Raw genomic sequence first — 27,434 nt, 5'->3', positions numbered from 1 at the left:
CCTCTAGAACTATTACTTGGGTGATGGAAATGGTCATAGCCTATCTCAGGTCTCTAGGGATACACATTCTCCAAACCTTTGACAGCTGGTTGATTCACAATGTCCTCAAAGGGTTTCTCATGCAAGATCTGTCTCACTGTTGGTTTATTAAGCTGGCTAGTGCATATCATGAACCTGGAGAAATCAAATCTGATACCTTCTAAACATTTTGTTTCAAGGGGATGAACATCCATACCAGCCTATTGCTATTTCATGTTTCACTGAACAGATGGCCTGCTCTGATGCTCTGATTGTAGTCTAGATCCCAGTAAAAGAGGAAAGGTTATTTATGGGAGTCCAGCTGTGTTTGTGTTCTCTCCATTTTGTGTATGCTGAAATTTTCCATACTAATTGGAAGAAGGAACCATGAGCTTGGATGAGGGACCTATGTTCCAGAAAGGGGAAACATGGCAGCAGTAGGTAACTGTAACATAATTAAAATAAGTTCCCTGCTTCCCCCACCCAGTACATTATTCTTAATTTGGTTCAGCAAATTTGTTGTGGCTTTTGCAAAGGACAGTTACTTTGCAAATTAGTTATTTGATGTTATGACTTAGAGCTCAAATCATACTGCCCCTTTGGCCTAGTGGTTAGAGCATTTGCCTTGGATGCAGGAGGTCGCAGGTTCAAACCCCAACCAAGTCATACCAAAGACATAGAAAAATGGTACAAACAGCTGCCTCGCTAGGTACTCAGCATTAAGAAGTTAGTTTTAGGACTGGTTGACCTGGTGTCAGGATAATGTGACTGGGTGGGACATCATGCTACATATCTGCAGCATAATGCCCCAGTGCTAGACATAACTATAAACTGCCAGACTGCAGTCATTGTGATATGACTGACAAATTGTTAAAGCTAGGTTAAAAATCCAAATCACACACCCAGAGAGCTCTAATCAGCTCATCTACTCATGACCATAATACAGTTGTATGGTCACCATTACTGAAAGTAGGAAAGCTGCTCAGTGACTTTTTCTCAAAAAGTGTTAAACAGAATTTAACTAACTCTAACAGAAAAGACCATAGCATGAAAGGCTTTCAGGTCTGTATAAAATATATCAATCTATCAACAAATCTACTGCTGCTGCTTATAACATTGGATTTTTTAAAAATTAATTTCTCATAAAAAAAAAATAGCAGAATAATAACCTGAAAAGCACCCTGCAATGAAGGCCTTTCTGCTTTGTACAAATGATGCTCGTCTACCTACAAATAGGGTTGCTGTTACTAGACTGTGGAAGACGTTCTTATGACTTCTATAAAAATAACACTAGACATAATTTAACAATTTTACAGAAGCATTCTAACCTGAATATGTTTCAAAAATTTATAATAATGATGCTATTGTGACATTAAATAGGGCCTTCATGATTACAAAACAAGCGAAAATTCTTTAAACTCCTTTATCTCAAAAAGGGCCTAAAAGGATTTTACCTAATTTGACATTTTCTGGCATGAAGACTGTCATAGTTGGACAGTGATGCAGATGTGCCTTAAAATATGGCTATACAGCAAAGTAGAGAATCCTTGAGACAGTTGTTTTCAAAACATTGCATGAATATATTAGCTCCAACATTATGCACATGACAATATGATCAATATCCCATTTGCAACTGCCCATCCACCTTGGACAAACAGCATGATGTATGTTAATATTGACCAAGCCTGATGTACCAGTGGCTGCATTTGTGTATAACTCATTTGAAGGACATTTTGATAGTACTTAGTACTCAGCAGGGGCTAGTGCATCCTTGAAAATCCTTGATATTGAGTTTTTGCCTTGAAAACTCCATGAAGTTGGGAAATGTCATTTTTGACAAGTCCTGGCTAGAATGTGTTGAAAAGTCATTGAATGTTGACAGAACTCATGAAATTGCTCTCAGAGAATAAACAAAGTTAAAATTGAACAAAATATATCACTTTTGAAATTAAGAATATGTTTTTATGTATTGTCTAAAAATATTTAATAAATAAATACAATGTATAAGATTTGGTGGTTCAGTTTATGCACAAGTTGTGGTGGTACAGGTTATGTACAAGATGTGATGGTTCAGTTTATGTACAAGATGTGGTGGTACAGGTTATGTACAAGATGTGGTGGTACAGGTTATGTACAAGATGTGGTGGTACAGGTTATGTACAAGATGTGGTGGTACAGGTTATGTACAAGATGTGGTGGTACAGGTTATGTACAAGATGTGGTGGTTCAGTTTATGTACAAGATGTGGTGGTACAGGTTATGTACAAGATGTGGTGGTACAGGTTATGTACAAGATGTGGTGGTACAGGTTATGTACAAGATGTAGTGGTACAGGTTATGTACAAGATGTGGTGGTTCAGGTTATGTACAAGATGTGGTGGTTCAGGTTATGTACAAGATATGATGGTACAGGTTATGTATAACACATGTTAAGAAAGTAACATATAGTCAGGGTTCAGGATACATCTTTAAAAATTATGGATTTCCTTGAAAACTTGAAAATAAACTCTCCTGGGCTCGACATATCTTGTGAGATTGGTGACTAAAATACAAAAAGTGTATATTTGTTTGTTTACTTCTCATCACATTGATTCATAGCACAACATACAGTATAGACACTGAAATGGGTAATTATACAAATCAGTATTTCATTAATTTTTCATTCTGTTTCATTTCAGTGTGCATTCTGTTTGGTTGCCATTCCCATAGGCATTTCATAGATCATTTCTTCAAAATATGTTACCCAATCATAATACCTCAGGAGAACTACTACTACCTTGCAAATACCTCCCTCCCAGGCTATAACCTTTTACCTAAGACTTCAAGCTAAACATTATCTGCCCTTCAAGTTGGTAGTTAGATGGAGTGATCTCCCCCTGATATGGGATTGGCACCAAATCCAGTTACTACTTCCATTTGTACCACATAGAAAATTCTCTATTCAGCTAGAGGGGTCTCATGATCCAGATACAAGCATTTTGGAAGTTTTCTACCTTAGAGCTAGTTGGAGGAGTCTTCTCTTTGAATGGAAAGTTCTAATTTTTCTGTTCTATCTATCTTTGACAGGAAAATCTCTAGCTTTTCAGTCTCATCACAAATCCATCCTCACATACTTAGATATATATCAACCTACGAACTAATTTACTGCTGCTGTTTATAACATTGGATTTTTTAACCCTGTTGTATTGTCATCTTGGTGGGCAGATATCTGGTAGCTTAGGCTAAACAGTTTAGCTTGTTTATCAGCATTGTTGTTGGCTTAATGCCATCTGTCAGCACATAGCAGCCAGTATAACTGATGCAGGAAAGAACACTGAAAAACCCACGGAAGAACCACCAACAAACCTCAGAAAATGAGCACTTTAAACCATTTCAGCCACCTGGGGAACCCATTTAGCCTGGAAGGGCTGGATTTGCGAGGTAGTAGTAGTTCTTTTAAGGTATTAAGATTGGGTAAAAATTATTTTGCTATAAAAAAAATTTGTTTTTCATTCTCAGAAGTGCATTCAGATTTTGTATTTTTCACTTCTCTTATTATTTTGCCTTAGTAAAAATAGTGCTTTATTGAAAGAGAAAATGCATGAAACACAAAAGACAGCATCTGATATATGTTCCATAAAGATATAACCACAACTGCACTAAGTCTAAAAATGTACTTAGATTATTTGTCAGTGGATTTTGTTTATTTCATTTTGTTCATATAAATATTATACAGATACAACATTATGTCATCACATTAGTGCATGTGGTTCTCGTTTTCAGTTAAGAAGAATGTCAGGCCTTGTAAGGAACAATTTGGGTCTCTAATTGTGTCTAATATTTAAACAACCCTCCCATAAATGCCTCTGAGTGATGTTATGGGCTGAAGTTAGACACTTTGATGCTGATGATAATGATGATGATAATGATAATGATAATGATGATTTTATTTTCATAAAGCATAATCTGCACCTTTGGAGTATAACACCATCACATGCTGATCTACACCATCACATGCTGACCTACACCATCACATACTGACCTACATCACATTGTAGTTACTCGAGGTCAGTGACCATGCCCTTGGATGAAGCCTGTATGTATAAGAAAAGCAGTATGATAAAATTGTGGTGGTATTATTTTCCCATCCAGTTTACTTTCATTTTTGAATATATAACATCATCATATACTTTCTATTATTCCTGTTTCATTCCTGCCTGTTGGTCATGCCACTGGTTGGAACCATGGGGTCATAGGGTTATGCTCTTTGGCATATTGACAAATCAAGGCAGCTTATATGTTTCTTAAAACACATTTTTTCTTCTTTTTTACAGGAAGTTGTAACTCCTTGATCATTGGACTGCTCTCAGCTATATTAGCTATAGTGAGTTTGAATATTGTTATGACAAACAGTAAGTTCTGTTTAACTTTCATATCACTTTCTATTTTTCTGTCACCTAGCTGTATTTAAGAAAGGTGAGTCTGTGGTATAGGCTGTGCTTAAAATGATCATCTTCATTCACAATAGCCCTTTTCAAATTTGTTTTTAAAAATCACTTGACCACTTTGCACCAACTTTTAATAGAAAAGCATTCTGACGTCAAAAAGCCCTGTAGGTTTAACATGTTTCATCCTTGGAAAGTTGCAGTCCAGTGCACACAGATCTCATATAATAACAACATGAGCAACTTCCCACTAAGTACAAGTTTTATAGTATCAGGGTTTTAAACAATAGCCTGCCAAATTAGATTATTTTATTTAGGTATAATTAAAACACAAATTTTAATACAAATTTAAAAGCGAAATGTGTTGTTTCTGGCTGTGACTCTCAGAGTTTGAAACTTCACTCTGGCTTATGAGAATGCTAGTAGACATTGACTTCACTCTGGCTTATAAGATTCCTTGTAGACATTGACTTCACTCTGGCTTATGAGATTGCTTGTGGACATTGACTTCACTCTGGCTTATGAGAATGCTAGTAGACATTGACTTCACTCTGGCTTATGAGAATGCTAGTAGACACTGACTTCACTCTGGCTTATGAGATTGCTTGTAGACATTGACTTCACTCTGGCTTATGAAATTCCTTGTAGACATTGACTTCACTCTGGCTTATGAGATTGCTTGAAGACATTGACTTCACTCTGGCTTATGAGATTGCTTGTAGACATTGACTTCACTCTGGCTTATGCGATTGCTTGTAGACATTGACTTCACTCTGGCTTATGAGATTGCTTGTAGACATTGACTTCACTCTGGCTTATGAGAATGCTAGTAGACATTGACTTCACTCTGGCTTATGAGATTGCTTGTAGACATTGGCTTCACTCTGGCTTATGAGAATGCTAGTAGACATTGACTTCACTCTGGCTTATGAGATTGCTTGTAGACATTGACTTCACTCTGGCTTATGAAATTCCTTGTAGACATTGACTTCACTCTGGCTTATGAGATTGCTTGTAGACATTGACTTCACTCTGGCTTATGAAATTCCTTGTAGACATTGACTTCACTCTGGCTTATGAGATTGCTTGTAGACATTGACTTCACTCTGGCTTATGAGATTGCTTGTAGACATTGACTTCACTCTGGCTTATGCGATTGCTTGTAGACATTGACTTCACTCTGGCTTATGAGATTGCTTGTAGACATTGACTTCACTCTGGCTTATGAGAATGCTAGTAGACATTGACTTCACTCTGGCTTATGAGATTGCTTGTAGACATTGGCTTCACTCTGGCTTATGAGAATGCTAGTAGACATTGACTTCACTCTGGCTTATGAGATTGCTTGTAGACATTGACTTCACTCTGGCTTATGAAATTCCTTGTAGACATTGACTTCACTCTGGCTTATGAGATTGCTTGTAGACATTGACTTCACTCTGGCTTATGAGATTGCTTGTAGACATTGACTTCACTCTGGCTTATGCGATTGCTTGTAGACATTGACTTCACTCTGGCTTATGAGATTGCTTGTAGACATTGACTTCACTCTGGCTTATGAGAATGCTAGTAGACATTGACTTCACTCTGGCTTATGAGATTGCTTGTAGACATTGGCTTCACTCTGGCTTATGAGAATGCTAGTAGACATTGACTTCACTCTGGCTTATGAGATTGCTTGTAGACATTGACTTCACTCTGGCTTATGAGAATGCTAGTGAACATTGACTTCACTCTGGCTTATGAGATTGCTAGTAGACATTGACTTCACTCTGGCTTATGAGATTGCTTGTAGACATTGACTTCACTCTGGCTTATGAGAATGCTTTTAGACATTGACTTCACTCTGGCTTATGAGAATGCTAGTAGACATTGACTTCACTCTGGCTTATGAGAATGCTTGTAGACATTGGCTTTACTCTGGCTTATGAGAATGCTTGTAGACATTGACTTCACTCTGGCGTATGAGATTGCTAGTAGACATTGACTTCACTCTGGCTTATGAGAATGCTTGTAGACATTGACTTCACTCTGGCTTATGAGATTGCTAGTAGACATTGGCTTCACTCTGGCTTATGAGAATGCTTGTAGACATTGACTTCACTCTGGCGTATGAGATTGCTTGTAGACATTGACTTCACTCTGGCTTATGAGAATGCTAGTAGACATTGACTTCACTCTGGCTTATGAGATTGCTTGTAGACATTGACTTCACTCTGGCTTATGAGAATGCTTGTAGACATTGGCTTCACTCTGGCTTATGAGAATGCTTGTAGACATTGACTTCACTCTGGCATATGAGATTGCTTGTAGACATTGACTTCACTCTGGCTTATGAGAATGCTAGTAGACATTGACTTCACTCTGGCATATGAGATTGCTTGTAGACATTGACTTCACTCTGGCTTATGAGAATGCTTGTAGACATTGACTTCACTCTGGCTTATGAGATTGCTAGTAGACATTGACTTCACTCTGGTTTATGAGAATGCTTGTAGACATTAACTTCACTCTGGCTTATGAGAATCCTAGTAGACATTGACTTCACTCTGGCTTATGAGAATGATTGTAATGAGAATGATTGTAGACATTGACTGTGTGGAAGACAGTGAGGCATACAGGTAGATAGTGGTAGTTTTGGAAGTCTTGCTTTTTGCTTGTCAGTAACACCTGCTGTAGTTATTGCATGGCATACATGATATCATGACCTGCCAGGCATACTACAAGGCACCTACCAGTGTATAAGACATGTACACATATACAGAATTGGTAACCATGTAAATGAACATGCATGTGGCTTTCAGTGATGTAGGAACTTTTGGTTCCAATTAAATTATGCATTTCCAAAACTCTGTTTGATACATATTTTGTGGTCCCAATGTGTTCAGTGCACATGACCCAAGATAATAACATAGTATATTGAGATTATAGAATTAATCCCATATAAGCCTATATAAAATAACTGGAAATTGAAATTTGAATAAAAGATAATCACAAACCTCTTTCCTTGAACCATTAAAAGGTCTTTCAAAGAAATCTTCATTAGTGGACTTGACATTGTCATACACCAAGTTTTGTTTTTAAAATGCATTAGACACTGGAATACTAAATTAGGAATTTATTGTTTGAATAGAAAACAGGCCCCTTCTCTTCAGAAAACTTTCATGGTGAGTACCTTGGCATTCAATTTTACATTCATTATAGACTGGATGGTGCTCTTGTTCAAAATTCTCTGAATGTCTTGTTAATTTTTTTCTCATTAATAGTTTGTTCTTGTGCTACATAATTCTTTTCATATCACAATCCAGAAATATTCACTGTCCAAAAATATTTCTTACACAGATCTAAAAAAAATGATCTACAAATGCGAATGACTGATTGTGCTCTGCTACCAACTATGAAATATCAGGAGAGTACTTAAGCCTATGCTGATTGATCTATCAATGATTGGTGGCCTAGTGGTTAGAGCATCCGCCTCGGATGCGGGAGGTCGTGGGTTTGATCTCCATGCAAGTCATACCAGAGACTTACAAAAATGGTACTAACAACTGCCTCGCTTGGCATTCAGCATTAAGAGGTTAGTGTTAGGACTGGTTGGCCTGGTGTCAGGATAATGTGACTGAGTGGGACATCATGCTACATATCTGAGGCATGATGCCTCAGTGCTAGACATCACTATTATAAACTGCCACATTGCAGACATCATAGTGATACGACTGAAAAATTGTTAAAGCTATGTTAAAAATAAAAAATCACATGACATCAATGTCAATGATTGCTTAATCATGTTAGTTTCATTTGAGATTGAATTCTGCATTTGCACATTGTCCAGATACTTGATGGCTTTATGTTGCTGGATAATGTACGCTACATGATGACTAATGTTGGTGTGGTGTTTGCAGTTTGTGCAAAGAATAAAATAAAATGTTCTATCTTTCTACTGCACTTTGAAAAGTCAAAATACTGTCAGCTAGGTGTTAAGAAATTTGGTTTGCTGGACTTTGGTATGGCTGATACTTTTCTAACTGTTGTACAACTCAATATTGACATTCACACTTTAACAATATTCCAACTATGAAAATAATCACGTTTTACATTTTGTATTTGGAGTAAGCATAGATTTCAAAGAAATGTTACAACTGATTGCAAACTAGGCGATAATCACAAAATAGCCAGTTTTCTATAATAAATATGGCTTTAACATTCTTATTCAAGACAAGTGTGATTACATATGTTTTGATTTACCTAAATTAAAACCAACCTTGGTGTTCAGTTCCATTTACTTTGCCTATGTAAATTAGCCTAATAGGTTCACACACAGTAGTGCTGAAAAGACTGCTACACAAAATCACCATAGTTATTTCAGTTATTGAAGTAATTTGTATGTTGCTATTTATTTATCTCTGACTGCTTTAATTTTACAATTAAATATAACTTAGCCAAAGTCACAGTTTGATTGGTACTTTCTGTGTCTGACATGACTGAGAGATCATATTTGATGTTTTTGTTGGCATCCAGTCCCACAGACATTTTGAGGTTCATAAATTCCTAGTAATCATAATGTGAGTTTGGTAAGTCTTGTTTAATTGTGCAATTTATTCCCCCTTGAACAAGAAGTACAGTTTCCACTAACTGTGTATTAGAAAGTTCTAGATGAGAAAAGTAACAAGCATGTGCATCTGATACATTTATCTGACAAATTTTAAAATTGAGACCTCGCTGGTACAGCACTGCTAAAGTGTAATCGTTCCATTTAGGTTTTATGATAATACTTGTGGAGAGTGCAGTCTTTTCTCTAGCCTACAGTCATTATATTAGTCTTCAAAGACAGTTTCATCTAAGCTGCAGCACTGCTTGAAACACTTCAGTTGCTGTGATTTCTTTACCAAAAATGGACATATTCAGTTCCCACCTCTTCCATAGCTGTCTTAATCCGTATGGCTTTGGTACTCTCAGCTGTAATAATCCCTCTAGCTATGGTACACATGGCTGTCTTGATCCATCTATAGTACTCACAACCATCTTAATGTGCCTCATTCATAACTGTCTTAATCCATATGGCTATGGTACTCTGAGCTATATTAATCCATCTAGTGTTGGTACTCAAGCTGTCTTAATCTGTTTATGGTACTGACAGTCATCTTATCTAGCTATGGTACACAGGAAGGTCTTAATCCCATTATGACACTCACAGCCATCTTAATCTATCTAGTTATGGTACTCTCAGCTGTCTTTATATATGGTACTCTCAGCTGTCTTTATCTAACTATGGTAATCTCAGCTGTCTTTATCTATGGTACTCTCAGCTGTCTTAATCTATCTAACTATGGTGCTGTCAGCATCAGCTTTGAAATGAGCTTGTGTAATAGATCAAATTAAATTAATTACAGATTTTTATCAAGCCTCAAAATATTTTCTAGCATATATTTTACTAAAATTGTATTACATGATGCAGAAAATAAACTGTATTTGTTCAGAAGTAAGTACTTATGTCCTCATGTGCTTAAAAAGATACTTATGTTATATATTTCTTGAAGTCTTTTATTATTTGTGTAATAGTTTGTGGTTTCATTGTCAAATAACCAAAATATCTGACCTTTTTTAATGAGCCTGATAACCAGATCTTTTGGACTTTTGCATCAAGTCTGTGATGATTGCTTGCAATTTTTCACTTAAATGACTGTATGTAAACAGTAACTTGTTTTTGTCTGTGTATATATATGAATTTGGACCATATTTTTTATTTAGTTAGTTTCCAATACACGTGTTGATAGTCAGCACTCTAGCATTGATTTTAAAATGAAAGGTCTTGACTTGGGTTGCTATAGCTGTTCTGGCTTGTAAGCATGATAACACTAACAAGTTTAAATGGATCTTTAAGCTTATTTTGTTGATATATCTGATGAATATCCTGAATTATATGAATTCAATAGCATGATTTGAGGTGGGAGTGAGGCCTAAACAAAATGTTATTAAATTACCTAAACTTAGCATGTTTGAATATCTTGACATTGTCGAAGACAGATTCACAGACCCATAACATCAGGTTCATGGTCAAAGGCCATTACACAGAATTTTGTACTGTACTTGCAAGTATTTTTGGAAGCCATTTTAGTTCACATATGTAAGAAAATCATTTTGTGACCAAATTCGTAATTTTCTCAGAGATGATTTCAATACTCAGTAATTAAAAAGAATTAAAAAAACAGTTACTAAACTGTTATTCCTTTCAAGATGATTTGTATGTACTTACCTGTTACTACTTCTTTTTTTCTTTTTTTCTCTTTTCATGTGAAATATATGTTTTTTTTAGAATGTAATTAATTGTGTGAAGTAATCATTATATTCACTTGTATCTCAGTGGGCTGCAAATTTCACATAATAATTTGTAGATTATATCAAAGTGCAGTTACAAGCAGGCTAAAGGCCAGCAACATAATTTGATTTTTACAATATTTTCAGAAACTTACATTAGAAATGGTTGGATAACCGGGAAACATTGGATTCAGGGGACACTTTGTAGCAAACATATGAGACGTAAACAGTCTCAAGCCCATGAGACTACAAGTGTAACCATTGAAGAATCAGGTATGACAAATTCAAATACATAGTATTTAGAACAGGTATTATTTTTATTATACACCTAACATAAGACAGAGGATGGCATGTAGTTGTGATATCTATATATCTGCTAACAATATGATTTCCTTCAAAAAACTTAAAACTTGCATCACATATCTTCACTCAACTCTGCTGGTATTTTGCCTTTTAAGGATCAGAATTCATTTGATTTACATTAAGTAGGTCACGGTCAGAATTGATCTTTCCAAGCAGAATAGCCTTTATGCAATTTTATGAATTCTGAATTATTTACCAAGATCAAATCTCAGGAAAGTGCTTAGAAAGGGGACAAACCCTAATGATTTAGAAGACAAATATCTAAAGTCATCATCGCTGACCATCCATACCACAATGGTTTATGGGAAACAACATGAGTTCAGCTTCATGTACCTTCATCAGACTCTCTAACTGGGTTGCCAAAAAGCAGACAAACCAGGAGTCTTGTTGGTTGGGGTACCAGATGGTAAAGTTCAAGGTTGCTGTTGTAACAGGATGAAGCCTGGTTGGGATTGGATTTAGCAAGACACCAAAAGCAATTTCATGAATGAGATGTTTATTTATAATGTAATGAATAATTCTGACACCATAGTCATGTACATAAAGTCCAACAGAAGTTAAAAGAATCAAGCACACAGAGTTAAACAACTGAATCAAGGAAATGATATCATTCCTAACTGGTATTTATAAGAATGTGTGACTTAAAGAAGTAATCAATTAAGAATCAACATATGGAATTTATGAACAAATATTATTGATACATGGATGATCAATGTATGGAATTCCTGAAAGATTTCACTGTAAACAAGAATACTATTAGGAAATCATTGGCTGTATGTGCAATGGCAATTTCTTGAGTTACAAATCTTGTCTCTTATTATTTGTTTATCTAAGGAGTCATGTATTAGAAGATACAATTTAGTATTGAGTTTACATGTAGTTCTTTAGTAAGGTGTGTAGTGGAGAAATGTATTATGTTGAGTATAATGATGAGAGAGACAAGTAAATGGAAAATCCATGAAACAGCTTCACAAAATGTACTCGACAGCTTTTATCTATATTTGACAGAAGGTAATCCCTTTCAGATTTGTATAAATTATGCCAGTCTATTGTCATGTATGGCTAAAATTAACAACAAAATCATTTTTGTATTTAAAAAAATTAAATTATTTGAATAATCTTTTTATAAAAGAAGAAATCCCCAAACCATTAAGCAGAATTTGACTAACTTTGAAAAAAGATTATCATACTATAAAGTTCTTTGGTATTGCACAAATGATGCTCATGTCAGGAAGATATAAATGAAGGTGCAAGTATTACAGAAACCTTGAACTGTTTTCAAAGCAACATTCAAACATGAAAGTATGGTCCATTCTAACAGATTTCTTGGCCAACTGCTCTTATATTTGGCTGTTAGGCTGATGATGGTGAGTGACCAGAGGCCCACTTGGGACTTTTGCTTTTCTTCTGCATCCTTTGTAGTTGATCACTTAAAACCTCCAGTTACTTTGTAGTATGTCATAAAGATGGAGAGGTTTGTAACTGAGATAGTACCACAATGACTCCATTTTTACATCTGCTTTTTTCACCTTGCATGGATTAGGAGATCACTGATTGTGATTAACAACTGAATATTTAGTCAGTGGATGCCGGCTTTGGAATATTCATATGTCAAAGTGGTTGAATTGGACATCAGGTCAACAACAGATCAACTTTGTTGGTAACCAATAATGAAATTTACTTTCAAATATTCTTATTAATTTTTTTAGATAAATGTATGAAAATTTGATCTGTTTCTTAGCTTGATTTCTGTTTCACTTTATCATAGATGTAATTTCTTTGTATTCTTCATCCCTGTTTATTAAGTGCATTGATTGAACAAAGATCAGTTGAGCAGTTTTTCATCTTATTATAGAAATTAAAGGTAATTATCCCACCTGTTTTACAGAATCGACAGAATTGACAGAATACCAGGTCCAAAATTGGCTGGGAGGTCATCCAGATTTTATGGAGAAATATAATGGTAATATTTTATTATTATTTTATTATGCTGTTTTTCTTCTATATTTCTGAGTTATTTTTCTGTTTGGCTGTCCTTGAATCATGTATTGTTTGTTTTTGCAGGTGTGCTCGAATGTAGTCTTTTATTGCATTGTTACAGAATGTTAATTGCTTGCCTGGGCTTTGATTTAGTGATTATTTGGAACTGATTGATTAACCCATCTCTGTGATGGACTTTACTGATCTTATTATGTCCATCTTTGTTTCATCCAGTTTTTCATTAACTTAAGGTCAATTTCTCATTTACTCTTGCTTCTAATGTCATGCAAATCTAAGTGTTGATGCTTCTTTCTTGTACCAAAAATATATGAGACATTGCCTGCTGGCATTGCATAGCTTAGTTATTCTGGCATGGAATGAATCTCATCTGTATAATAAGACTTCATCCTTCTGTGGAAGAACCTTCAAAGAGAATGTAGAATGATGCCAGATCATAACAAAGCAGTCTGCTGCCTAAGTCTCATGCGCATGTGCTGAAGTCATCTTTTATCCAGATGTCTTATACACTGCAGTCTATGCAACATCTCTCAGTACAGTGTTTGTCTTCCACTCAAGTCTAAACATTCATTGGGCATTTTACTACAAGTTTCTTTTTCAAATATTTACCTGATTATAATACTTTTAGGGATCACTACTACTATCTTGCAAAAACAGCTGTCCCAGATACTATTTTCAGCTAAAGGGAGGTAAAAGTTGTCAGCTGACCTAGATGGCAGTCGGGCAGTGATCTTCCCTTTGATATAAGGATTGGCTGCAAAATACTTGAACCCGTCAATTACTACTTTCTCTCATGCCAAGAAGCATGCTCTCTCACAAGAGACCTCACAAGAAACCTTACAGTATGTGTAAAATATACCATTACAAGTTGGAGGAGATTTTCAATTCAAATGAAAGTATACTCCATCTATATTTCCAGCTTTTTCTCTTCCTTTGCCACCGCTCCAGTGGCCTAGTGGTTAGAGCGTCCGCCTCGGATGCGGGAGGTTGTGGGTTCGATCCCCGGCCGAGTCATACCAGAGACTTAAAAAATGGTACTAACAGCTGCCTCGCTTGGCGTTCAGCATTAAGAGGTTAGTGTTAGGACTGGTCAGCCTGGTGTCAGGATAATGTGACTGGGTGGGACATCATGCTACATGTCTGCGGCATGATGCCCCAGTGCTAGACATCACTATAAACTGCTACATTGCAGACATCGTAGCGATATGACTGAAATATAAGTTAAAGCTACATTAAAAATCAAAATCACACACACACACTCTTCCTTTGCCAACAAAGTTCTTCTTTTACAATTTGCTAACACTTTGTCAACTATTTTCTGTACATGCAAGATTCTAGCGCTTACAAAAACTCCAAATATATGTGTAATTCCATTTTGAACAGGTACATATACTAGGTGAGTTTCTATCCAAGCATTCATCTTTGCATCTGGTCGCCAACTTCAGTGATTTTATTTGTGCAGGTGGTCTATGGGCCATTTTCCCCAACAGGTAAATGCCTTATAGTGGTATCGTCACATCTACTTTGTAAGTATCTCATAAAGGTGCCTCAGTTCCCTTGTAAGTGAATGTGTTTGTATGTAATATAGCCCCTTGTGTACATTTCTGTATTGCATCTGCTCTGGATGGACAAGTTCAGGTAAATTTCTATACATGGTTTACTCAGTCATGTCTTGTTCATGCATGTTTGTATAGGCAACACTTGAGTCATGTCTTTCTGCATAAGCATTCCATCATATTTAAAGAGCACTTAGTCACTCGCATGGGTAGCCTTTGTGACTTCACAAGTTTGGTTCAGGCTACAATTTACGATTGGAGGAACGCAACTCAAGTGCCTGCACTTTCCTAAGGACCACTATAAGGCCAAGCTAAGAGCACAGCCTTTCTCCTTTAACCTTCTGTTTAATGGACAGATTGAAGATGCTTGCAAGCAAACCATCAAGGAGATCAATTTCCTTCCCCAGCAAACATAGTGTTGATACAGGGATAGTACAGGAAGTTAACAAAAGGACCCAAGGCCCTCACACGGGACACAAACCTCTGAAAACTACTATCACAGCTCCACCCAGTGAAAGCCATAGTTCTCACAAACCAAAGTGGATAAAGCACCAGATGAATGCTATTGTTCATCTCACCTTTTCTCCAGGGTTTTATTCCAGATTTTTCTCACCTCCAAAGGCAAACAGCATTCTGCATCTGGTCATCAACCTAAGTGCCCTCAATCTTTCATGCCCCTTAGTTCTCAATGGAAACACCATTGCACATTGTGTATGCTGTCCAGGAGAGAGCCTTCGCCATTAGCATGGACTTAAAAGACACATACCTTTATGTCCCTTTTCACAAGGCTTTGAGGATGTTCCTGTGATTTGCCTACATCATATAGCAATTCTGGGTATTTCCATTGGTACTCGACATCAGGCCCTGTGTCTTCACTCATCAGAAGAATTGAGTAATGGCACTTGTCCAAACCATTTCTATGGTGGCAAAATCAAGTTACCTGGATGACATCTTGCAAAGCATCAGGTGAGTTATATCTAAACATGACATGATAACCCTTCTGACACTGCTTACCCTCCTGGGCTTCTCAGGTATGTAGTTCAGAATACAGGCAGTATAGTTTGTCTCCCTCAGGATAGGTCATTGAAAATCTGAACCAGGTTGGCATCTTTACATTTAAGGAAAATTCTATCCACGTGGGAATTCCTTCTTCTATTAGGCATGCTGAATGCAGCAGTGGACCTCATTGTTCTAGGTCGCCTTTTCATGTGCCCATTGTAAATGATTCTTCTGTCCCAAACATTTGCCCACTGGACCAACCTTTCACCATGTCCACACAATTGAGGCACAACCTGCAGAACTAAGGCATCCCTAACTTCGTTTATGGCAGGTCTACTTGTGCAAGTACAAGCCCAAGATTACTGTATGTGCCAATACAAGTACAGATGGCTGGGGAGCCCATCTACTCGCATCCTTTTGAGATACCAACTGTGCATGGTCTCCCCATGAATGACACAATTGAGGCACAACCTGCAGAACTAAGGCATCCCTAACTTCGTTTATGGCAGGTCTACTTGTGCAAGTACAAGCCCAAGATTACTGTATGTGCCAATACAAGTACAGATGGCTGGGGAGCCCATCTACTCGCATCCTTTTGAGATACCAACTGTGCATGGTCTCCCCATGAATGACTTGCTTTTGGAGGTATGGTCCTTGACAGTTAACACATAGGATATTGATTATAACCAGCACATCTTACAAAAACTGTGACTTGTTCTAATTTAATCTGATATAAACTTTGTACAATAGACACAGATGTTACAGTACCTTTTTGTCACATCATCTCATTTCACATGAGATGCTGGCTATATTCAGCATAGATCAATAACCATTCAATATACTCTACAGACCGCACTTTGGTGTGAACATTGTGTCATAGACTTATATGTGCTTTTATGGGTGTAGTCATTCCTATTCCATTTGGGACATGGCTATATCCCTTGTCAAATAAATTCTTTTCTTCACAAGGAAACTTGGATTGTTACTATTGTTACTTGTAGTCATCTTACCTGCAGAATGATTCAACACATTCTGATGGAATATGCCAAATATACACTCCATCGAAATGCCCTGCTGATGAGGTTAGTTAGTGAGTTCAACTTTTTTTCTGTGCATTCATGGACCAATTTATTATTTTTTTTCTTTTTCTGGTAAAGTTGATGGGCGTTTGTCATTAGTATAACTTTCACAAATTTTCATTTACACACACACATACACACACACACACACTGTCCTTTAAATGCATTGATAGAACTACGATCAGTTCTCCATCTTATCACAGACATTTCAGGTAATTAATTAATCTTTTTTTACAGAATCATTGACAGAATTACAGGTCCAAAGTTGGCTGAAATTGCATCCAGATTTTGTGAAGAAATATCATGGTAATATTTTATTAATGCTTCATTGTACTGTTTTTTTCCTTTGATATTTCTGACATTTTGTACCAGCCAGCTGTATTTTCTGTTTGCCTAACTTTAAATCGATGTTGCATGATTTATTTGCAGGTGCTTTAGTGTAATAAGTTACAGTTCAGGTGCAACACACACACACACACACACACACACACACACACACACACACAATTTATCAGTTACCCTTTTTGATTTGTATATCTCTTATACAATTATAGAAAATATCTGTCTGAGGAATGTTTAGGTCGCCAGTGATTGTGTGTTCTGGGGGCCTAGCACTACATTTATATATAGAAACAAACCAATTACACCATTGAATAATGTCTGAAACAATCGTTCTTGTCTTTGCCTTAGAATCGTTATATGGAAAAGTGTATGCTGGTTGAATGACATTTGAGTCAATGTTGGTTTAATATAGTCAGCATGAAATATACTCATAGTTGATTCACCAGTGAATTCCACTTCCTTTTTGTGAAAAAAATCCCTGAGTATTTTCTCATCTGGTAGTGCAGTAAACAACTGGGTGTTTGCATGTGTATTGATTTAGAGCTGGCCTAAGGTTGGTGTGGCACACTCATCAGGTGGTTCCAATGCTTTTTTTTTTATTCTGCCCTTAACATAATTATTGTTGAGTCTAGTAATGCCATTTTTGAAGCAGATATTCTTTGGTAAGTGGTACAAAATTACTGTCAAAATTGGCGTCCATTTTTATGTTATCAATTACCCATCATTATGGTCATTATTTGTCACTTATATGTAGTGATGAATCCAATATAGCTACAAACACCAAAGATGATTGCAAACTCTTGTGGGAGAATTTTCAGTCCTCTGAACTAAATTTCTTCTCTGGCTAGAGATGCTGATATTGTATTTATACAAACTTCATCCTTCTGTGTGATATGTCATACAAAATCAAAACCATGATGATGCTTAATTATTTTTAAATGCAACAAAATTCACACCATGTATCTCTACTTCCAGTCATGATAAACAAGAATGATCTGATCTTGCAAACCTTTAAGATGTGATGTTTAGCTCTATCAAAACCACTGTCAAGAGAAGTGAAAACAAGTTGACCATTGCTAAAGTCATGATTTCATTTATTTCCTTCTTTGATTAATTGTGCTTCATAAAGTTACTACACACGATGGGGGGTACATCTGTAATTTGTTCATCCAAGCATTGTTTTGTTCTGGCATTATCATTATTAACATAGTCTTTAATAAATATAATGGAGATACTAGAGTCTTTGATTTGTCAGATGTCACTGACCTTGGTCTGATTATTTGCAGCAGAACCTTGTGTCTGAGCCTGACAAGATGATTTTAAACGTCAATTTTAAGTTACTTTGCCAGTTTGATTCTTCAGAAATTACAAGCTCACTCATGTAGACATCAACAACAACCCGGCTGGTAAACTCAGACAAATCTGCTTTGGTGGCATACCTAGTCAAGCTCACATCAGCACTGTAGCATTGGGCGGTTGAGTGTCAGTAAATGTCAATAGCCATTTTGTGCACTATTAAGTGTTTGCAGGGTTGTCTCAAGTATATGCAATGCTTAATCAACAAGCTGTCTACATATTGGTTCAACTAGCCGCGTTTGTAACAGTAGTTTGAATCAAACGGTGTCTGATGATTTTGTCCACCGAGTGTTAAATTATCAAGTGAAATGGCCGTTAGTAACAGAAATATTTCACTGGTCTTTTGCATCTGTGCAGCCTCTTTCTTCATTAATTTTAATATCACTGAGGTGTGTTTTTATTTGGCTGATTAGGCTTTGCTTGGGTCAACCACAGAGGAACAATCAGAGTTAATGTTTTTGGAGAAAGCCTCAGTGTGAAACCGCAATCATTTCTTATTGTGTTTTTTATTTTTACACACTTGTTTTTGGCAAGACCCTCATTAACCTCATGATAAGATACACATTTTTAATTGAGAACATTACTCTTAAGAATTTTATTTATGTGCTTCAAGGACCCTCATTCAACTACCTGTGTCCTCCAACACCTTTTTGAATTTTATTTGTAAATGTATAAAATGTTTCTAATATAATGTGATTAAAATCAATACTATTACATTTCAAGTACTTTGGTCAAAATTGTAAGGTTTAAACACTGTTAGTTTAAACAATTATTATAAATTTACTGAAATTGGTGAGTGGCTGCCACCGGAATGAAAAATCATCCCTGACCCATTCATCTTGAAAGCCTTTAAATTCCAGGCTTTAAGCAACACTGTAACTAAATATTGGAATGCTATATTCAGATGAACAAATTTAATGCCTGGTACATGGTTTTCAGTAAGAACAATGATAAGAATAATAACACAATTAAGAAGACTGAATGCCATTATGCTTTTTCGCCTTGTCCGAATGCCTACTTTTAGAAACTGATATCACTGCTTCTGACGTTTCATAGAGGTAAAGAGTACAAGTGCCATTGGGAATCCAGCTATCCTTCCCTAGAAGGATACGTGAGGTAGAGGTTGGATTCTCAGCATCCCCTCCTCCTATTATTTATCTCCTAACGTAATTTGATTGAGGAACATATTCAAAATAAAAAGCAAAATTTAAAGTAAATTATGTTTCTTTAAGAATAATTACCCAATCACATAACTTAAAATCCCTCCCACCTACCCTGCCATGCTATCATCATCTTTAATATCCTGCTCAGCTAAAAATTAGTGATACCTGCAAGGGCAAGTAATGGGCAAGAGTTATTGCCCTTTGTCTATTGAAATGGGCAGGAAAAGCCTATTTTCATCTTATAAGTAAGGCTGGATTCGTGAGGTAGCAGGCAATATTCCTAATGTAATGTAATTGGGCAAGTATTCTTGGAGAAACATAGCTTACTTAAAAATTTGATTTATTTTAAATAGAATTAGTTTCTTGTTATTTTCCCTTTTGTGAATCATGCATATTCCATACACATCATATCTTTATTTCTGTTTATTGATTGATTGATTGTATATTTTAAGGTGCATCAGCACTGTCAGGCTATTTAGCACCATACAAAAGGTTATATGTAGGATTATTTTTAAAGTGATAAAATGTTTCTTGTCGACCAGCTTTATTTCTGTATTGTTTTCAGTTTGTTACATGTTTCTGATGAATAACTGAAACTTGTATCCTTCCAGAGGTTTGAATTAGGAATTTAGAAATAACTCTTGAAGTATATTTCTTTAAAATAAAGCAATTTCATCTGGTTGCTTAGACAATGCTGTCCAAAATGGTAGAGGTGGGTGGATTTTAACAGCACTTTATACAAAATGATGGCTTTATTATACCAAAGAAATGGAAGCTAAGTGATGTTTCAAATGATAAATGGTTGTTTGTCATGTCATCTCATTTCATTTGTTCAGTTGAATACAGTTATAAATATTTGTATGTAAGTAATATAAAAAATTACCTTAAATTAATTTATACTTATTCACAGACATGATCAAAAGATAGCAATGCAGGCAAGCATGCTGAGTATTTAGTGAATAAAAACCTTTGTTTCACAGATACAGTTTATTTATGGAGTAGTGAAATCCAAGGCTTGAACTGAACTTAAAATTCTTGAACTGGCACTCATATTTAAGGATGTGATGAAGTTTTACTGTTTCTTGTAATGAAATCATGACACCAGTTTTGATATTGATTGTTGTTTCACTAAATAGCTTTTCCCAGGTTTTGAGGTAAAAGAATCTTGATTATTTTATGAATCAAACAATAACAAAAGACATTGAAGTATTATACAATGTTTTCATGTTAACATGATGGCTGTTGAAACTCTTGTAATGTTTTTAAGGATTTTTCAGAGAGGAGATATCTTGAAATGAAAGTTAATTTATACAAAAAAGCAAACAAGTTCATTATCAAAAGCTGTTATTGGCAATTATTTCCCGTGTGACTCAGGGTTCCCATGCTACCAGGAAATCAGGAAAATGTTGGAATAAATGGTAAAAAGAATTCCTGACAGAGAAAAGTCCTTGAATTTTGCAAATATTGATGAAAATCAGGAAAGGTCTGGGACTTTTTCGACAACACTTGATACCAGAAACAATTATGTAACTGAGTCTTAACTGAATTGATCATGAGTTAAATTTATTGAGTTCTGACTAGAATATTTGAAAGTTGCAGTATAAATCACTTAGCTGCTTGCCATAAACATATTTATTGAGCCAATCCAAATACTCAGTAGATTAGAGTCAGTTAGTGGACTGGTTACATCAAGTCATACCTGCATGACATCGATATGAAAATTATTTATTTTCTCAGAAATTTTGAGTTTTACATTGTTATGTCTTTAATCTGCTGAAAGACAAGAGGACGCTAGTTGTACGAGTACACAAATCTCACAACCCACATGTTCATGTCATCATAGATCCAGTAATCATGTGATATCAATAACAACCTATTTCAAATGTTGTAGAAAAAAAACAACAATATTAAATGAAAGTTGTATACTCTTTGCAGTAATGAAGAAGAAAAATGAAAGAACATAAAATTCTTTATATATTTGTTCTGAGACTAACTATTACAGGTTTTATTGTGACACAGTGACATGTGCTATGTGCTTGATGAAGCTGACTGTCCAGATTGCAGGTTTCTGGTCGTTGTTTCCAAAATAAATATTTTGAGAATGATGTGTTATTTTTGGTTTTTACAAAAGATATCTGACTTTCATTTAATATATTTGAATTTTTGTACAACAACATTAACGATTTGGCTGTCACATGAGTATTGGACTTCCAATGTCATAGTCTGAGATTTGTTTAGTCATGTGACTAGTAATGCAAATGGCAAGTACCAGGTCAGTTTTCATCTAGGCTGTAGTTTTTTCTAATCTGTCAGCAGATTAAAGACATAACGATTATAATACTTGCCATTTCTCAGAAGAAAAGAATCATTTTTCCTAGAGATTTCATGCATGTATGACTCAATGTAATATTGTTTACATTTACTGGTAAGAGAATACCAAATGCTGCTACCACACCATGGTGGAAAATTCCAATTTTTTCAATTGATCCAACCCCACATCACAACCTAAATGTCCAAATGGGAAAAATGTGGAAATATTCAGAGGAAACCCAGATTAGAAAATGGACTGCCATTCATTCTTAGTCAAATATTTGTAGTCCGATTGTTGAATCTCTGAGCTGAACTTTGGTGCTAAACTATTACACTGTGACATGTAGCTTGAAGCATTCAGGTTTCAGATCTTATTTAGGTTACTAGAAAAATGGGAGATTTTCGTCCCTTATATTGAATGTCACATAATGATACAAACTCCTGTGAGTATCAATACGGGTTTTTAGAACTGGTTTGTTGCAATACAAGCAGACATAAGATATATGTTGATTTTACAGAAAATTCAGTCCATGTATCTTTATATAGTAGTATATAATTTTGAAAGTCTTTTTGTTTAAATTTAATCAAACATTTTCAAAATGAATTTTTAAATCATGGATTTTAACCAGATCATCTTCAGGAGTTTAGTTTGTTTGAAAAATCTTGTTTTGGGTTTTATTGGCACAGACTGTTTTAGGGTTTAGATGTTTTTCTTTACAAGATAAGATTCTATACTTTCCTTCTTTTTTTTCATACTATGATAAAAAATGTTTATTTTCTATAACATGCATATAAAGTGTTATCTTGATTTACAACTGATTATTCTGATTTGTTTAGAATTAAATGTTTTAAAGGAAACAAAACTAATTTATGTTGATGATGTTGTTTTCTCATACCAACTTAATGAAGGTCAGCCAAGTAAAGTTAGAGTTTTTATTCTGTACATTGAAATGATTTTACATGACAGTTTACAGGAATATACAGTAGTCAAACTTGTTTCATGTGATACATTTTGTGGTTTAGTGCATGATCATCTTTTCTGATTTAGATTTTTTATCAGTCTCAAAACAGAAACATCTATGATGTTTTTAAAAATGCATGTTTTATAAGCTAAAATGTTCTTGAATTCCATTCAGTAATAGTCATATGTGAACCTTGAAGAAAAATTAATTTCATCTTTTCATCCTGGTAAAACCTTGGAAATGACCTGGAAATTTGTCTTTAAAAAAGCTTGGGAACCATGGTATCTATAAAATGAGTATTCAACCACTAAACACCATTAAAAAGCCCCCCCCCCCCCTTTTCTCACTGTGAGGCTGACATGCTTTTCCCGAAATTCTTTGAGGTTCACAATTAACTCATGGCCTCACTTATAGTGCATTCTACATTTCTGGACAACTTCTGTAAGTTATCAAGAAAACTTTATGTCTATCCAAGATCAAACATGGCCACCGTTAATAAATGATATATGTCAACATTTAAAGAACCTAATAAAAAGCTGTTGAACCAGATGAAATTTTACAAATTGCATCTTGGCTAGAAGGCCTTTTAAGCTGATGTACATGATGCTGAACCATTGAAGTTGGTTACATAGCAGAAAATTTAAAAAAGAATCCTAACATGATTTACTAACCTGCCCAACAGAATTAGACCAAAGTTTACCAAAAGCAGTGGGGCCCCGAGTGGCTGAGTGGTCTAAAGTGCTTTGTTATGGATCACTGCCATCCCACCTCTGTCTGCTTGGGTTTGAGTCTCGGATTCGGCTAATGTGGATATGGGAGAAAGCTTGTCAGTAGCTTCTCGTGGGTGGGTGGTTCTTTCTGGGGTTTTCCTGAGTTCTTCCTCCACCATTAATACTGGCCGCCATGTATAGCCTATCGTGTGCTGAAAAATGACGTTAAACCCTACAACAACAACAACAACAACAACTAAAAGCATCCTAGCATAAGAGCTTTTCAGTTTGGAAGAAGTTGCTAAAATAAAATAGCCCTTAAAATGACATCTGTTCCGAAACCAGGCAGCAGAAGTTGATGGAACTTCCTATAAAATATTACACAACAGGGCCATTTAAGTTGGAGAAATGCTAAATTGGCCTCTGATATAGCTACCATTATTAAAACAGATAAAGACTATTAAATCTCATAAAGCTTTGTCCTAACCAAGATTTCTTGGTTAGCTGTCCTAGCATTTATTTGCTAGGTAGATGTGAGTCGATGAGCAGTTTCAGCCCCCACTTGGGACTCATGTTTATCTCCATCATTCATATAATGTATAACTGTAATGTTAAGATTGCAATGAGATAATATCATCAGCAACATGTCAATCATTGAACTGTGCTGAAGAGGTAAAATTGTATCTTGGGCACAGACATAATAAGATCAGAGACAACTTAAAACTTTAAGAATGAAGAAAAAACAAATCTGCAAAATGGTCATTGTTTCAAAAATATAGAAGTGTGGTCACGTGCTTTTAAGAACCTACTCTTAAAAGCTTAATCAGTTATAAAACTATTGAATATTATATAAATTTCAGATGAGGATGAACACCACCTCCAAGCCACTCCACCAACCCTTGACGAGTTAGGTGTTACCATAAATGCGAGAGCAGCTGGAAGAGAGGGTAATAGCAAGAGTACAGGTAGTGAGGAAGTGGTTGTATTGATTGAACGTTTTAGAATGAGGTTTACTGAGAATCTTGCATGGGACATGTGTAGCCAGAGAAGTTCTAGCAGATAAAATTGTTTCAGAATTGGAACATACAAATGGATATCTTCGTAGCTGGGATAATTGAGGTTGTTGTTACTCACTCAATTCATTCATCTGTATGCGTGGTTGTGAGTGACACCTTTACATGTGAATCACATGACTTTGATGTTGTAATGAAAACTTGTTGACACATAAAGTAAAGGAGTGGGACTTGAATCAGTCAGAATAACAAAGATGGTTTTAAAAGGAATGAAGAAATTTAACCTAGGCTACTTGAAATTATTGTTTTTTTCACAGAGACACAGAAGGATGTGTGTATTAGTTAATTATAGAGCCAAATGCATCATTTGTATGAATTCAAATAAAGGGAATGGAATAAAGGAAAAGTTCAAAGGCATGCAAATCCTATTTTTGTAAAGAGTGAGTGGTCACTGTCATGTGCCAAGATCATTGCCCTGAAGTTTGTAAATAAAAATTAATGTAATTTATATTCCACATTTTCTCCAGTCGTTTTTAGTTCATTCTTGATTTTTATTCATTTTTATCTCTACTGGTTCAACTCCAAAAGAGCTTATGGAATGGCTTGTTGTCTGACATAATTATGTACATCATCCAGATATCTGTTAGCAAAATTTTGTTATTGCCAAACCTCCAAACTACAAGAAGGAAACTTGATTCACACATTAATTGCATGGTCTAGTTGGTCCTGTTAAAAATGATGCCCCTTGGATGGTCAATATGTGGACTGTGTTCTGTGACTATCGAGAAAATCTTGTTGCTGTTCCTCCTGAATGGACTGTTGTATCTCAATATGGTTTACGTTAAAAGACATAATATCTAGTTTGCCCTAGATGAAAATGATGGCAGCCATCTTTAAAATCTTATTATTGCTGTTTCTCCTGAATGGAAAGTTGTGTCTGCATGGGGTATTTACTAGATGACTCCAATAATGTCTAGATGAATGTAAATGAAAATTTACAGTTTTTACCTCCAGTATAGTGCCACCATGGCTATCTTAAAAATCCCGTTATTTCTACTCCTGTCAAATTGATGTCAATATTAACTTCAGATTTTCACAATAAGATTTCTTATAATGTCTTGTTGGTCCTAAATGCCAGAAAGACAGCCATCATAAAAATATTGTTATTGTTATTCCTTTTCAATGGGAAGTGATTCTGACATGAGGTTTTTGCCAGAAGACTTAAAATCTCAAGGAAGATTAGATGAAAATGGCACCAGTTTTATATCAAATATGGCTCTCATGGTTGCCATTTTGAAAATCTTGTTATTGCTACTCATGCTAGATTGATGTTTCTGTCAGCATGAGATTTCCTCCAGAACACTTGTTTTGGTGTCTAGTTGGTCCTAGATTAAAACCATTGCTGATCTGATATGCAATGTGACCAATATAATGGCACTGTTAGAAATATTTTTGTTGCTACAGAACAGAATGGTTACATTCACATGGGGCTTACACCAATAGACTTTTAATGATGGCTAGATGGTCCTAAATGCTGATCTTACATCAGATATGGCCACCACAGGGGCAGATTTGGAAATCTCTATTACTGCTTAAGAATATCAGAAGTTGTTTTCAAACTGACCATAATGAAAAGGAAATGGTTTTATTGTGCATTGATGAACATCTTTGGTGGACAATAGAGTGTCAGTTCCCTTGAGGAATGTGTTGGTTTCTTTTCTCAGATCACATGTCTTTTTGATAAACGGTTTAATATCCTTCCCTCCTTTTTAACTTGTATTGTTTGTAATATGCTTCATTCAGTTTTTCCAATTTCTGTTACTTTTTGTGTGGTAGTTATCAAGTTAGTCGAGTTTCACAATTGTTCCCTATTGAATGCAGTTGCAGTTAATGTAGTTGTATCCCCATATGCAGATGATTCCCCTATTACTTAAGATAATTCTTAAATGCCATTGACAGCTACCTTCGAAGTTCCATGCAGTGATCATCAGCCCTAAGACTCAAATTAAAAAGACTTAGCTATTTGATTTGGAAAAAAATAAAATAACAATGAAAACTTTTGTTTGGAATATTTGTAATGTTAGGAAATGGATGTATTCACACTGCTTAGCACTGAATTCACAATAAATCTGGGAAAAGTGATAGAACTAAATTATTGCAACAGAATTTGTTGAAATAAAACTTGTGTTTTCACAATGAACAAATTTGACACCTTTTATAAAATTTACTGCTATAATGAGCTGTCATAGCATTTATTTGTTAGGTAGATGTGAGTCAGATGAGCAGTTTCAGCCCCCACTTGGGACTCATGTTTATCTCCATCATTCATAAAGCATATAACTGTAATGTTAAGATTGCAATGAGATAATATCATCAGCAACATGACAATCATTGAAATATGATAAAGAGGGAAAATTGTATCTTGGGCACAGACATAATAAGAACACAGACAACTTAAGACTCTAAAAATTAAGAAAAAACAAATCTGCAAAATGGTCAGTGTTTCAGAAATATAGAAGTGTGGTCACCTGTTTTTAGGAACCTACTCTTAAAAGCTAAATCAGTTATAAAACTATCAAATATTATATAAATTTCAGATGAGGATGAACACCACATCCAAGCCACTCCACCATCCCTTGATGAGTTAGGTGTTACCGTAAATGTGAGAGCAACTGGAAGAGAAGGTAATAGCAAGAGTACAGGTAGTGAGGAAGTGGTTGTATTGATTGAACGTTTTAGAATGAGGTTTACTGAGAATCTTGCATGGGATATGTGTAGCCAGAGAAGTTCTAGCAGATAAAATTGTTTCAGAATTGGAACATGCAA

The 27,434-nt window shown here is 35.5% G+C and overlaps 1 protein-coding gene across 7 annotated transcripts in view; it reads left to right on the top strand.

Moving 5' to 3' along the window:
• Positions 1 to 27,434, top strand: part of LOC149792939 (uncharacterized) — a 78,948-nt gene that overhangs the window by 21,168 nt on the left and 30,346 nt on the right. For 3 of the 7 annotated variants that reach the window (XM_089966787.1, XM_089966788.1, XM_089966785.1), the window contains 6 exons: positions 4,332 to 4,409; positions 10,905 to 11,030; positions 13,009 to 13,083; positions 16,990 to 17,058; positions 24,456 to 24,560; positions 27,206 to 27,292. In XM_089966787.1, the coding sequence (XP_089822913.1) occupies positions 4,332 to 4,409; positions 10,905 to 11,030; positions 13,009 to 13,083; positions 16,990 to 17,058; positions 24,456 to 24,560; positions 27,206 to 27,292 (540 nt within the window). The remainder of the gene's footprint in view (positions 1 to 4,331; positions 4,410 to 10,904; positions 11,031 to 13,008; positions 13,084 to 16,989; positions 17,059 to 24,455; positions 24,561 to 27,205; positions 27,293 to 27,434) is intronic. The other 4 variants (XM_089966786.1, XM_089966789.1, XM_089966790.1 and 1 more) reach the window with 4 other exon arrangements.

This window comes from Sinohyriopsis cumingii, chromosome 8, assembly GCF_028554795.1.
Source record: "Sinohyriopsis cumingii isolate HCF-2022 chromosome 8, ASM2855479v2, whole genome shotgun sequence".
Classification (NCBI taxonomy): domain Eukaryota; kingdom Metazoa; phylum Mollusca; class Bivalvia; order Unionida; family Unionidae; genus Sinohyriopsis; species Sinohyriopsis cumingii.
The sequence above is the reverse complement of the archived record's forward strand: the minus strand, read 5'-3'. Positions and strand labels throughout refer to the sequence as shown.